At 40.3% G+C, this 13,837-nt stretch overlaps 1 protein-coding gene across 1 annotated transcript in view; it reads left to right on the plus strand.

The window, feature by feature from the left end:
• The first annotated feature begins 2,417 nt into the window (after nt 1-2,417).
• Nucleotides 2,418-13,837, plus strand: part of ablim2 (actin binding LIM protein family, member 2) — a 264,772-nt gene continuing 253,352 nt past the window's right edge. Inside the window, exon 1 of the mRNA XM_088015821.1 lies at nt 2,418-2,693. Coding sequence (XP_087871947.1) covers nt 2,681-2,693 — 13 coding nt within the window. The 5' untranslated portion in view covers nt 2,418-2,680. The remainder of the gene's footprint in view (nt 2,694-13,837) is intronic.

A 13,837-nucleotide genomic window follows, 5' to 3' on the forward strand; every position in this document is an offset into this window, starting at 1 on the left:
TTATATAAACTGGACTATTTGATATCAGTGGCAATATATGAGCACTTTATGTCTGTCCAGTTTTCCTGTTTCTTCCAGAGAATTTCACAAGATAACTCATGCTATTCCCAGAGTTAGCTCAACTAGTAAAATAAATCACTTAAGTGATTTTACAAAAAGACTCACTCTCACACTGGAGGGAATTAAACTAACAGATAACATGAAACAACAAACACTTACTATTTACATCAATGCTGTCATAGAAAGGACAGCATTGTACCTAAAGGTAAGTTTTAATGGAGAGGTCAAACTGAAAGCATGAACTGGAGAAAGGCCTGGCTCTTCCTTCATAAATACTGACTCTAACAAAGCAAAAAGAAGTGCACTTTAAAATTCTACATAATCCTATGATTTGCATAGCTTCTAAATGAAAAACAACAACACATACATTTTTGTTTTGTGATATAGCCAGAAAATTTTTATATTTCAATCAGAGCTGAAATTATTTGATTGAATTCCTAAAACTGATCAATAATGATTAAAAAGCAACATCTGTTCTTCTAATTAATTACCAAATAAAGAGAAAACAATCCAGAAACTTCTGAGAGTGGATGGATGCAAGAGTTTCTGAGCACCAGGTTGTTCACTGAACACCACTGGGACAGGTTTGGGATCTCCTCTCTGTACAGGGTCTCATCATTGTTTGTTATCAGACCCATTACAGTGGTATCATCTGTAAACTTTAGAACCCTGTTGGAGAAGTGGATAGCTAGACAGTCATGAGTGAACAATGTAAAAAGAACTGGACTAAGCACACAGCCCTGTGGTGTGCCTGAATTGAGGACCAGGGTGGATGATGTCCAGTCCCCTATTTTCACCACCTGAGGTCGGTTGGTGAGAAAGGCAGGTTAGTGAAACTGGACAGTAGTCAGTTAAGCCAGTCACAGCAGATTTTTTTGGTACCTGCATTGGCATGATGCAAAAACAAATAAATAACTAATTAAATAAAATATGAATATGAAAAAGAAAAAAAACATATGTATGCATGTGCAGAGTAACAGGTGGATAAAGTGGCTGTGTTATGTCAGAGTCAGCTAACTATTGTTTATCAATCTAATGGCTGAAGGAAAGAAACTGTTAATTTTTACATTAAATCTTTGCTTTTGATGAGCTGCTCCATATCCTCCTGACTACCAGTAGTTCATTTTTGTCCTCTGTAGAGGACATTTCTAAACTTGAATATCTCCCACCCCCTGCATTCTACTGAATTAATTCCTTTTGGTATCTGGAGAGGACATTTAGGGCTTTTCAATGATACCACATATGAAGGGGTGGGACTTTTTTTCATATCTTTTTCTAATACATAAAATTTGTGTTCATCAGTAATAACACATTCTATGGGACAAGACAAAGTAAGTGCATAAAACCTTTTATTACCTTACGAAGAATGTGGGATTTAAAAAAAATGGTGATTGGACTATTTTTTTTTCCTGGTAGTCAGGAGGATATTATTCACTTTGTTTCTTATATCATTGGTCAATAAAGGTAAAATAAAATAAATAGATAAAGTGAACTAGGAAGATGTAAAATCAGTTTTTATCATCAGCTGCTGATTGGTCCTAATAGGGATCTTTGACATGAAAACGTGGTTTAATACAGGTATTAATATAAAGTTCTGACCAAAAAAAGCCCCATTTTGTTGACCGTGATTGTTTTGTAAAATAAATTTTAAAAATGGGGGTTGCAGAATAGTTTGGCACCCATATCCAGCAGACACTGGACAGGAGCCAGTAGATAGCCTGCAGAGGCAAATCAAAATTAAATCCAGTTCAAATAAAATAACATAAAAGCAAATGTTTCGATGAAATGAAATAAACCCCTTATTATTTGATATGGACTACATCTCCCATGTGTTCTCACGCCAGCAGCAGAGAGGCGCTGGATCCTCTGTCAGATCGATTTCTGTTACCCAACACTAAACCGGAAGCTTGGGGATATGTCCCCTCCAAAATAAAAACTAGAAGCTGACTGGTGAACGGTTGGAACGTTTGGGGGGAAAGAGGACAAAAACAAAAGTTAGGTAAGTATGGAGGACCAAAACTGACATATTAAAAATAATAGCAGAAATAGCACAATAAATAAATCAATACACATAAAATACACAGATTATTCTAAAAAAGAAAAACTTTAACTCAATAATTTTATTCATTTTCATTTTTTCCAGCTTAATTACAACAAATTGTATTTTTGAGCAAATAATTACTGTTTTGAATAAAAGTTATATTGCAGTCAATGTAAAAACAAGCAAAGAACCAATTAGTCCGGTTTATTCTGATAATATATATATATAAATCTGAAAGGTCATAGCGGAAGCGATTATATCGATGGCAGTCTAACTTGACTCCAGCGGCGCTGCCCCACGGTGCACCCACACCCAGCCTGCGCCTTGTGCTGCGCGCGGGGGGGAACCGGAGCAGCTCCGCAGTGGATCCCACGCAGGACATTGTGTTGTTGATGCGGCTGTTTGTGGAGTTCTGAGCGGCATCAGCAGGCGGGGACAGCCCGGAGTCATCCCCCTCTCGTCCTCATCACTGCAGGCTGCTGTCTAAGGCTGCTGCTGGCATCATCCATGTAGGGTCATTGTGGACGGGGAGTTGTTTACTAGGCATCATCTGATTGAAGAAAACATCTGACTGCTGTCATGAGCAGCGCTGGTAAGAAAGACATTGCTAAAGCGTTTGACTGCAGGTACAATGAAGGGATCTGGCTATTTCGACCAGATCTTGTGTATTGTTAATCAGCACTTCGTCTGTTGCTGCTCTGTCTTTGTTTATGCTGTTTTTCGTTTCTTGAGTAAACATTTTGTCACATTTATGCACAAACATATTGTTTGTTAATCATAGTTCTTTGGCAAATAAAGTCATGTTTGCTAATTATAGAGGATGGGGTGTACAGAGATCTTTTTCTAGTGGGACACTGCAGTCACTCCTTGTTCAGACTGAACCCCGGCAGGTCGCTGTCCTGGTGGGCTGCTGCTGCTGCCACAGCTGCTTTTGTCTCTGTGGACCCTAATGGAACAAATAAAGGGAACTTTTACCTAAACCCTGCCCCAGTGCAGTTCTGAAAGTACACAGTAATAAAAATGCACGTTTTAGTCAATGCTACAAGTTCCACAACTTACGCATACAAGACAAAAAATCTAAGCATTTTGTCACATTAGAACCACAAATGTTGGTATATTTGATTGGATTTTATTTGACAAATGCAAAGTCATGCAAAAGTAAGGTGGGAGGAAGAGGGTTTTATTCAATAAAATTTGAAAAGTGCAGCATTCATATGTGTTCCTTTTATCTGGCACTCCTAAATAAAATCCATCCTATCCAGTTGCATTTATAAGTCTGAAAATGACCAAATAGACTTGACTGTGTGGAGTATATTGACTTTGACCTGGTTGTTTTGGGATCAGTTCTCAGTCTTGGACCACTTGCTACATGTCTTCCCTTTTTCCTGTTATTCTAGTGTTCATTAATGGCCACTAGAGGCAAAAAGAAAAAGAAAATTCAAAATGGAGATCACATCTATCCATTTTAGCTTCCCTTTATTGGCTCCTTGTTTAATCCAGAATAGAATTTCAAAGTCTTCTCACATATAAAACCCATAATAATCAGGCTCTGTTATAGATCAGATTGTTCCAGATGTTACTAGCACTTTGCTCTCAGACTTCATGTTTACTGGTGGTTCCTAGAGTTTCTGACAGATACCCTGTCTACATTCCTTTGTTATAAAGCCTATACTGGCTTTGGCAAACTGTCTCTGTAGTTATGCTACTGGAGGACATGATGGCCACTTTTCCTCACTTTGCTACTTTCTCCTACTGCTCTCCAGTCTTGCATTATTAGCTGTTGTTCTAGTTTTTAACTTTATGTTCTGTGTTTTTTCTCTTCATTGAAGCTACATTTTAATAAAACTAGAAAATAAAATTTTGTCAAATGGCTAAATTTAGCCCTTCACCTCTATGGGAGCCCAGAAGCTAGACACTGATTTCTCCTGCATACATGTAGTGAGAGTGGAGAGGAAAACCTCCCTGGCTCAGTACAAGCAACCGTCTACCACGTATGACTGGAGTCTTGAGAAGACAGAGCAGAATACACAAAAAAAGACAAACTGATATAGGATTACTTTCTATATTTATGAAAACTAAAAAGGTGACGTCAGGGAGGGAGAACATTTCATTGTTGGCAGCATTTTCTCAGCCAATGTCCTCCTCCAGGAAGGTGTCACAGCCAAACTAGGGATGCATCGATCCACTTTTTCTTTACTTCTGATACTGATATCTGCAACAAATCACAAGCTTGATCAAACATGTAAAAACAACAACTTTAATTTGTTCGTCAGTGCAATTAGAAATATAGCAGTCAATGTACAGTGAATAATAAATAAACTGAAACCAACTAAAACAATAGGTTGACTACTTGGGTGAAACATGTCAAAATAAACTTTAAAAAATCTTCTGTCAAATGGTTCAGAAAGTTCAATTAGGAATTCTAAAAACAATGTAAAATAAATAATAAAGTATGATTTCGTTCAAAGCACAAAACATAGCATTAGACTGGATAGATCTGCCTGTATGGATTGGCCACATTGTCACTGAGAACCGATCTAGAATTTTGTCTAGAAAGTGAGGAAAAGTTGTCTGCTCCTACAGCTGCAAAACTACAGCGACAGTTCAGGATAATCTCACCCTTTAGCCTGAGGCATGAGAGGCAGAGCCAGCTTGTGTGGTTTTTGGGTGCAACTTTTTAATTTGCTTTCCATATTGTTTCAGAGAGGTCTCATCCTGACAAACCTTTTCATCCATCCATTCATCCATTTTCTATACACCCTTGACCCTGTGGGGTCAGTAGGTGCTGGTGCCTATCTCCAGGTAACGTTCCAGGCAAGAGGCGGGGTCACCCTGGACAGGTCGCCAGTCTGTCGCAGGGCAAACCTTTACAAATATGTCAAATATTTTTCAAATTTGGGCATTTAAAAGTTTTTTGTTTTTGGTTTTAATAGTTTCTTGTGGTTGTGCTCATCTTTTCTCTGGGTATACTTTTCTAGTTTCAAGACTTGATAAGAAATCGGAGTTTTACTTTCATTTCAAATAAAAGATGTTCTATTTAGAGAAGACGAGGCCATGTTCAGATGAATCTTGGTTGTGGATTTTACAAGAATTGTTCGATCACTTATAGTCAATTCAGTAAAAATCATAAGTTATTAAGCTGATACTACCTGACTATTGATTTATTCCTCACCTTTGAACATCCTGGTTGCCCTGTTTTTTAACGAGAATATCCGGAACTTACTAATGAGATTTCTGCAGTGTGTCTGGCTCTCCAGACAGCAGAAATCCATTAGCACACAGCTGGAAACTGCCTGTGAAAGAGCTTACCAAACGCTATTGTTTGTCTGGAACTTGGACTAGTAGAAAGTCTGACCTTTTGCCTCTGAATGTGTGAAGAATGCTGCCTGGAACACAGGAACTTCCACTCTAGTATCACTTCACACAAATATCGTTGCATCTTTTGCTTTATGAGTGGGAATCCTATTTAATTAAACTGACTTCTTATTAATGTGTGCAATTTACAAAAGGGCATAGAACCTCATTGTATTCCAGTATTCTCCTTAATTTTGTCCTGATTCTCAATTTCATTTTGACTGAGCCAATGTGCTCCATCTGGTCTGGCCAATAGATTTACAGAAATACCATGAAGAATATCTAACCTAGTGCAAACAGTCCGCTGTAGCCTGATCCTCTAGGGATCCTGTCCTGATCCTATCTTGGTGTTTCCTCAAGTCTACACAAAGTGTTACATCCTGAGTTGAGCTTTCCGTCTACGCCTGTTTCAGTGTGATTGTTTCACCTGGATATGAAACTGTTTACCTGATAAGTCTGCATTTATGCAGACTTGGCTGGATGATGGTACCCACAGCTAAACCCTTTGGTGATCTCATTCTGTCAGGTCCTACAGTCTAAAAAGTGTTTTTGGCTGTTGTTCATTTTATGGACTTATTTACTTTAATCTAATTTAATTCATTTGGTTTAGTGATGACAACATACTTTTTTGTGTTCAATTAAAAGTTACAAATCTAACTAACTTAAAGGAACTTTTTTACTTTGACTTTACTTGAAACAATTGAGTTCAATGCCAGTTTTGTATCCTATGTCTGACCAACTCAATTTATTATGATCATTCAACCCAATGCATTACATTTATCCAACTCAATTTACCTATTTTTTAAACTTAATTCATTAACTGTTTTTAACATGACAAATTTAAGTCACTCTTTCTTATATAATATTTTTCTAATAATTCAAATCTACTTGACTAAATTCTACAGAAAGTAAATTCAAATTTTTAAGTTGATCCAAACTAAAACACTAAACTATCCAAAATTACATTATCACTCACATTGTGCTTAAAATATGACTTGAATTTAAATAATTTTAAATGCATGTTTCAACATGTTATTTTAGTTTTTAAAATATATTGTACACTGAATAAAGAAAATAGCTGAACCAACTTCATTGCATGACTTCAATTGGTAATAAGTAATTCAAATAAGTTTATCCAACTTAATAAATAGAGGGAAGACATGCAGCAAATGTATTCTCTAAAAAGTGTATTTTTAGAGTACACTTCTGAAAGTGCAATCTCAAAAGTGCATCTGAAACAATTAAGTTCAATTCTGCATTCGTATCCTACGTCCAAGGGAGGGAATCCCATTTCATTATTGGGGCGGGGGGACAATAAACAGAATTTTTAAGAGCAATTCTTTGAGGGTGGGGGGGGGTTGGCAAAGTTACAGTGAAATGTAACATAATATGTGGTTTACAAAGATTTTAATGTGTTCAAGCTGCAAGATCAAAAATGACTAGTGAGTCATTTTTGATCAGTATTTTACTGAGAAAAATACAAACCTGTATTTTTCTCAGTAAGCAAATTGAGAAAAATAAAAGTCAAACTAAAATTTTAAATATGACTTTGGATATGATCTCTGCTATACCTTTACAAAAATTTAAGGCTAATAAAAGCAAGTTTTAATGAGTAACTCCACTTGATAAAATTCCTCATAAATATTGATTTATTGTAGTGGCTCTCAATACAAGTTTTGTGTTATTTACTTAATATATAAGTAGGTAGAAATAATGCATATCTGGGAAATATAACTTAAACTGAACACTCAAAGCACCAGAGTTTTTATAGAAAAATAGCCAGATTTTTTTGTGTATGGTTTTAGAGGCTTTATGTTGAAGATGATAAGAAATAAAGACACCTTTTCTCTGTTTTTCTATCTGTTCTATATTTGCTCTCGGCTCCTACTCACAGAACTGTCGGCTAGTTGTAGCACTTAGCCCCTCCCATTTCAAACTCTTCTCATTAATGTAAGAGTTAAGAGCTAAATATAATTGAGATATTTGCTACCTTCGACAAAAAAAAAGCTTTAGTCTGTCAAATCAATGTAGCCAGTTTTGCTCATTTTGATTTGCAAGGCATAACAATGCAATTTATCATAATTCAGCCAAAGTAATAAAATAATGAAATGCAGTCAGATTTTTATTGTTAATGTGTTTCTTCCTATTGAAGAGTGAAATTAATCAAAGGTGTTACTTATCTTGTGCTTTAAGTATTTACTTACTGGCGAGTGTTTTGTTTGTGCTGCAGAGTCAAAGCTAGCTCCTCACTTCAGCTGCTCTGACTGAGCCTGTACCGTTCATAGACATGTATAAAGAATAGACGCCTCATAGACCGCTCTTGCTTATTGTCGCTGATTTAGGGCGGCCATTATTACAGGCATAATGAAGTATCATAACTCGCCAAATACTAAACTGATTTTCAACATTTACTATGCTGTAACCTTATTCAAACAGATATCATAGATACATTTGCAAGGAAATTCATGTTTTTAAGTATTTTTGAATTAGATTGATACATGGTTCAGCATATTTAAATATTCTTAATGGGTAAAACAGAATAGATTAGGAATAGAATGTTTTGATATTGATGTATGATGAGCATTTTACAAAGCACACAACCAGTCATAATTTTTAAAGTATATTATTTAGTAATATCAATACATATTTATATAAATATACAAACACAGAATTATAGAGAAACAAAGATGATTAAATAATGATTAATGCTGAATAATATTTATTAAACTGCACATATTTATATGCACATGAGTAAATACATAATATCCATATAGGTTTTGTTCATGTTTTCCAGTCCAGTTGTTGTAGCAGAGATTCAGCAGCTGAGATTCATCCGTGAGGTGCAGTGAATCCATCTCTCCTTATAGACATTTCCACTTCTCCCTACATCGTTTTCAATGTGAAACCTTCTAAACAAAAACGGGAGCTATCTTACTTTTGACAGAGTGAAAGAATTACAAAATTATAAAATCTCGATTAGCCTTCATAGCGGGGATTGAACTCCAGTATTACACTAAGCACTATAGCTAATATTAGCTGGCATTTTGCAGGTGGACATAAATACAGTATGGTAATATTTTATTCACAAAATATAAATAGTAATATTTCCATCTTACTTGTGAAACATTATCCGCCGAGATCTCACATCAATAGTATGTCGATATAAACAAAAATATCTGGCAGAGCTGAAGCTTCTTCTGCTGTTTTGGTTTAGCCAAGAAGGAGGGAGGACTGCTCCCAGATGGCCAGCATTTTACATTGCTGCTGTTGCTCCTCCTATACTTTGGACTGAACCATTGTTCTAATAATGGCAGGGGTGGAGTTAAAAATGTATTTAAATTTTTTTCTTTGATGAAAGGCAGATTTATTTTGGGAGGGTAATTCTAGACTTTTCCAAGATTGGGGGGGTTCGTGCCCCCCGACTCCCCTGGGATTTCTGCCCATGCCTACATCTGATGTCATGACAGAAGCTTCACCAGGGACAGATCCTGTACCTGCTATGATAGTTAGGGTAGAGGACAACCCCCATAAGGAGACCTTAGTCCTCGACGCGGCCGTCACAGGTTCAATTCCAACCTGATGACCTTTGCTGCATGTCTTCCCTCTCTGTCATTACCCACTTTACTGTCTAACTACTCTTAAATAAAGGCCTCCTGAGCCAAAAAACCCTGGTAAAAAAGAGATAATTTATTAGTTTCCTTCTTTATTTGAAGTAAACTAAATGATTTGAGTAAGACTGACTTAAATTTGGCATTTTAAACACACCTAATGAATTCAGTAAAAATAAATAAATAAATACATTGAGTTAGATGATCATAATATATTGAGTTGGATAGACTTAGTTGATTTACTTGTTACCAATGGAAGCAATCCAAGCTTGGTTGGATTATTTACAGGCCTTAGGTTTAGTTCCAGGGCTGCACAATTGGTAGCACTTTTATTTCACAACAAAACCATTTGAATCCTGACTTTGGGTCTCTCTACATAGAGTATGCATGTTCTCCCCATGCATGTGTGGGTTCTCTCTGGATACTTCTTCCAACTGTCCAAAAACATTACAGCCGGATAAATTGACTATTCTTAATTGCAGTTAGGCATGAGTGTGTGTGTGTGTGTGTGTGTGTTTTTGTATGGTTGTATATCTCTGTGTTGCCCAGTGATGGAATGACAACCTGTCCAGGGTGTGCCCCACCTCTGATCTAATGACTGATGGAAATAGGACCAGCTATGCCATGGAAGGAAAAGTGGATGGATGCTTAGACAACCTCACTGCAATGAGCAGCTTCACTTCAGGGAATAATACTTAGTGATTAATGGGGAAGGATGATTGAACCTTGTCCGTTAATTCCTTGCTAGATCACTACCACAGACCTCATGAGGAGAGACCCAGTCAATAACTTCTCGTGGTTTCTGCCTGTTCTCTCTGAGTGAATCTGGTAGCCTTAAGCTTATATCTTTTGGTCTAAAGCTGGTAAGCAAAATGCCATAACATCATTCTATCAGAACCTTGACACATTCTAAATGTTGAATCAGAAAGTAGAAAAACTGTAAAAGCTTCTTAAAACTTTATTTTTTAAGAAATGCACTACCTGTTGGACAAATGTTTGCAGTGGTATGAGAAATGAACAAAGGTCACTGAGAAAAAACTGTAAAACTAACAATCCTCAAAGTTTGGGGAACATCTTCACATTAATTTGCATATTATTTTAGAACAAGAAACTATAAGATTACTGTTCTAAGTAAATCATTTTGAAGCAAGACAAATTTAACAGACTGAGTATGGGATCATTTCGTATGTTTTCACTGTTTTTGTACTTGATCCTTAATGGCATTTTTTGTCTATTGCAGTAAAATAATTCCAAAGCTTCTTTGTGTTTCCTTCACTCTATTTGGCATAGGGATGGAAATTGATAAGAATTTATTGATACCGATCCCATTATTGATCTTACTTATTGATTTGATTCCTTACTTACTCTTTTCAATTCTTATTGAATTAGGAAGTAACTGTAATTCAAAATATGTACCATATTGTATTTGATTCAGACAAAATTAAAACTTGCTTAAACAATAACAATCTCTCTGTCAAATAAATGTTTTAACATAAAATGCAACTTTCTCCACATTAAGTTTTTGTGCTTTTAATATAATAAATAAGCTTTGTCAGAATATATATTCTAACTCATTGAATATGACTGTAAATGTTGTGAGATGGAGATTATTCAAGGATTCAATTATTTTTATTGTCATACCATTCTGCTATTGCTTGTTTGTGGAATGAAATTCAAACTCAGGTCCCACATCAAGAAGTCTAATAAATAAATAATGGAGTACTCTATGCTATATGTGTGTGTAAATAAATAAATACATTTTGAAAAAAGTAAGATGTAGAAGCAGGGAAGAAACAGTTGCTCAACCTGGTGGTTTTGTTCTGGATGCTCCTCAGCCTCCTGCCTGAGGGGGGCAGCTGGAACAGTCTGTGTGCAGGATGGGTGGAGTCCTTCATGATGCAGACCACATTCCTCCTGCATCTTGATGTGTGGAAGTCTATCGTAGAGAAATAAAATTCAGTTCAATTCATTCTGAAATAAAACCCAGTATACTACAGTTTAAAGACAACTTTGACTGGATTATTTCTGCAGTCCTGACCCACCAATGCCAAGTGAAAAAGCAATGGACACAGCTCCTCTGCATACTCAGAGAGGATGCCACAGCCTTTTTTACTGGGTAAATACTAGCTGAGCTCACTGGTGCAAAGCACCTAAGCTGGTGTTTCTCACAAACACACACTCAGAGCAGTAATTAGGCCTGCAGCCTGGTGTTGGCTTGTGACATTTCCCCTCACCCTGCTGTTTTACACAGGCCTTTGATGATGTGGGGAATGGCATGTTGTTTACCCTCTCACAAGCAGTTTGTTCACACATGTGACTTTTCAGAGGTGCTAAACATATATTGGACTGAAGCTGGAATACTATGATCTGTCTCCAGATGAAACAATTCTGTAAATAAATTGAGGAGAGAAACACAATTGGAAACTATTTGATGCCTAGCAAAGTGACACATTTTAGATTTTATTTGTGAGCAGGGTCTTTTGTCACTTTCTAAAAACAAAAACAGTAATATGTGTCATTGTACATTACTTTCCTAGCCCCAAGTTGATCTGTGCTTGATGTTAATTCAAACATCTATGCTGAACATGGAGACATTTTGATATGGCAGCAGTCATCAAGGTCAGCCATGCATTCAAAGGGAGATAATCATTATACTGCAAACAAAGAGTAAAACTACAAGCTGAGGGTAACTACAAGGTACACTAAACACCTGTAGCCACATAGTCAAGTGACCCTACTATTGTCATGATTCAGGGTTTGGTGAGGTGAGATGAGACACAGGCAGGCCAGGATGAAGGTGAAAATGATGAATTTAATGATAAGAGTCCACAGGGAAACAGACTTAGAGGAGGGTGCTACACGACGAGGATCCGACAAGGAACACTGACAACAGGTGGGACAAAATACACTGGGAGGGTAATCACAGGAACGACACACAGCTGGGATCAATCAAGACAGAGACTCAGGGGAAAACAGGACTAGACAGACAGAAACTACACAGAAAACACAGATCCTAACAGTACCCCCCCCTCAAGGGCAGCTACCAGATGCCCAACAGAAAACAACAAAAAAAACAACCCATCAGGGAGGGCGGAGGGGCGACGGAAGGAGGGCCAGAGTCCAGAAACCAAACCAAAAACAACCCAACAGGGTGGGCGGGGGGGGCGACAAGGCTAGAGTCCAAAACTAAATCCTCACAGGAACAGAAAACAGTCCGGGGGCCGCCCACGGCACAGGAGGCGAAGCTTGGGCCGCGGTGGGCGGCATCTTCGGCGCAGGAAGCGGACCCCCTTGGGCGGGTCCGGCGGTCTCCTCCGCCGGCGCAGGAAGCGAGGAGGCGGGTCCGGCGGTCTCCTCCGCCGGCGCAGGAAGCGAGGAGGCGGGTCCGGCGGTCTCCTCCGCCGGCGCAGGAAGCGGACCCCCTTGGGCTGGTCCGGCGGGCGTCGTCGGCGCAGGAGGCAGACCCTCGGAGGCTCCGGTGGGCTGGCTGGTGGCTCCGGAGACTCGGGAGGTGGGCCGGCTGGTGGCTCCGGAGACTCGGGAGGTGGGCCGGCTGGTGGCTCCGGAGACTCGGGAGGTGGGCCGGCTGGTGGCTCCGGAGACTCGGGAGGAGGGCTCGGAGGCACAAGGAGCTCGGGAGAAGGGACCGAATCAGCAAACTCGGGAGGAGGGGGCGGAAACTCGGGGGGAGCAGGCTCAGGGAGCGGAAACTCGGGGGGAGCAGGCTCAAGGGGCGGAAACTCGGGGGGAGCAGGCTCAGGAAACTCGGGGGGAGCAGGCTCAGGAAACTCGGGGGGAGCAGACTCGGGAAACACTGGGGGCTCGCACGGAGCAGACTCGGGAAACACTGGGGGCTCGCATGGAGCAGACTCGGGAAACACTGGGGGCTCGCACGGAGCAGACTCGGGAAACACTGGGGGCTGAAGCAAACGCCGCCTCGGCGCGGGAACCGGAGGCAGCGGAGACAGACACTGCCTCGGTGCGGGGACCGGAGGCAGCTGGGACAGACGCTGCCTCGGTGCGGGGACCGGAGGCAGCTGCAGGCGGGGCCCAGGGGCCGGGACCTCCGGCGGCTCAGAGCTGCGGCGACGGCTTTGCCCAGGGGCCGGGACCTCCGGCGGCTCAGGGCTGCGGCGACAGCTTTGCCCAGGGGCCGGGACCTCCGGCGGCTCAGGGCTGCGGTGACGGCTTTGCCCAGGGGCCGGGACCTCCGGCGGCTCAGGGCTGCGGCGACGGCTTTGCCCAGGGGCCGGGACCTCCGGCGGCTCAGGGCTGCGGCGACGGCTTTGCTCCACTCCAGGCAGGGGGATCGCCAGCCGCGATCCCCACAGAAGAGCTCCGCCACAAAACTCCTCCAAGGGGACCGCTCCAAAACACCGCCAAGCGCTACTCCGTCTTGTCCGCATGACCCGTCTCTCACCTTCTGTTTGGTCGGATCCTACTGTCATGATTCAGGGTTTGGTGAGGTGAGATGAGACGCAGGCAGGCCAGGATGAAGGTGAAAATGATGAATTTAATGATAAGAGTCCACAGGGAAACAGACTTAGAGGAGGGTGCTACACGACGAGGATCCGACAAGGAACACTGACAACAGGTGGGACCAAATACACTGGGAGGGTAATCACAGGAACGACACACAGCTGGGATCAATCAAGACAGAGACTCAGGGGAAAACAGGACTAGACAGACAGAAACTACACAGAAAACACAGATCCTAACAACTATATAGCTTCTTTGTATTTGTACAAAGGATAAAACATAACAAGCACTGTAC

This window comes from Poecilia mexicana, unplaced genomic scaffold, assembly GCF_051168715.1.
Source record: "Poecilia mexicana isolate PSO_F unplaced genomic scaffold, ASM5116871v1 scaffold_18, whole genome shotgun sequence".
NCBI classification, from domain to species: Eukaryota; Metazoa; Chordata; class Actinopteri; order Cyprinodontiformes; family Poeciliidae; genus Poecilia; species Poecilia mexicana.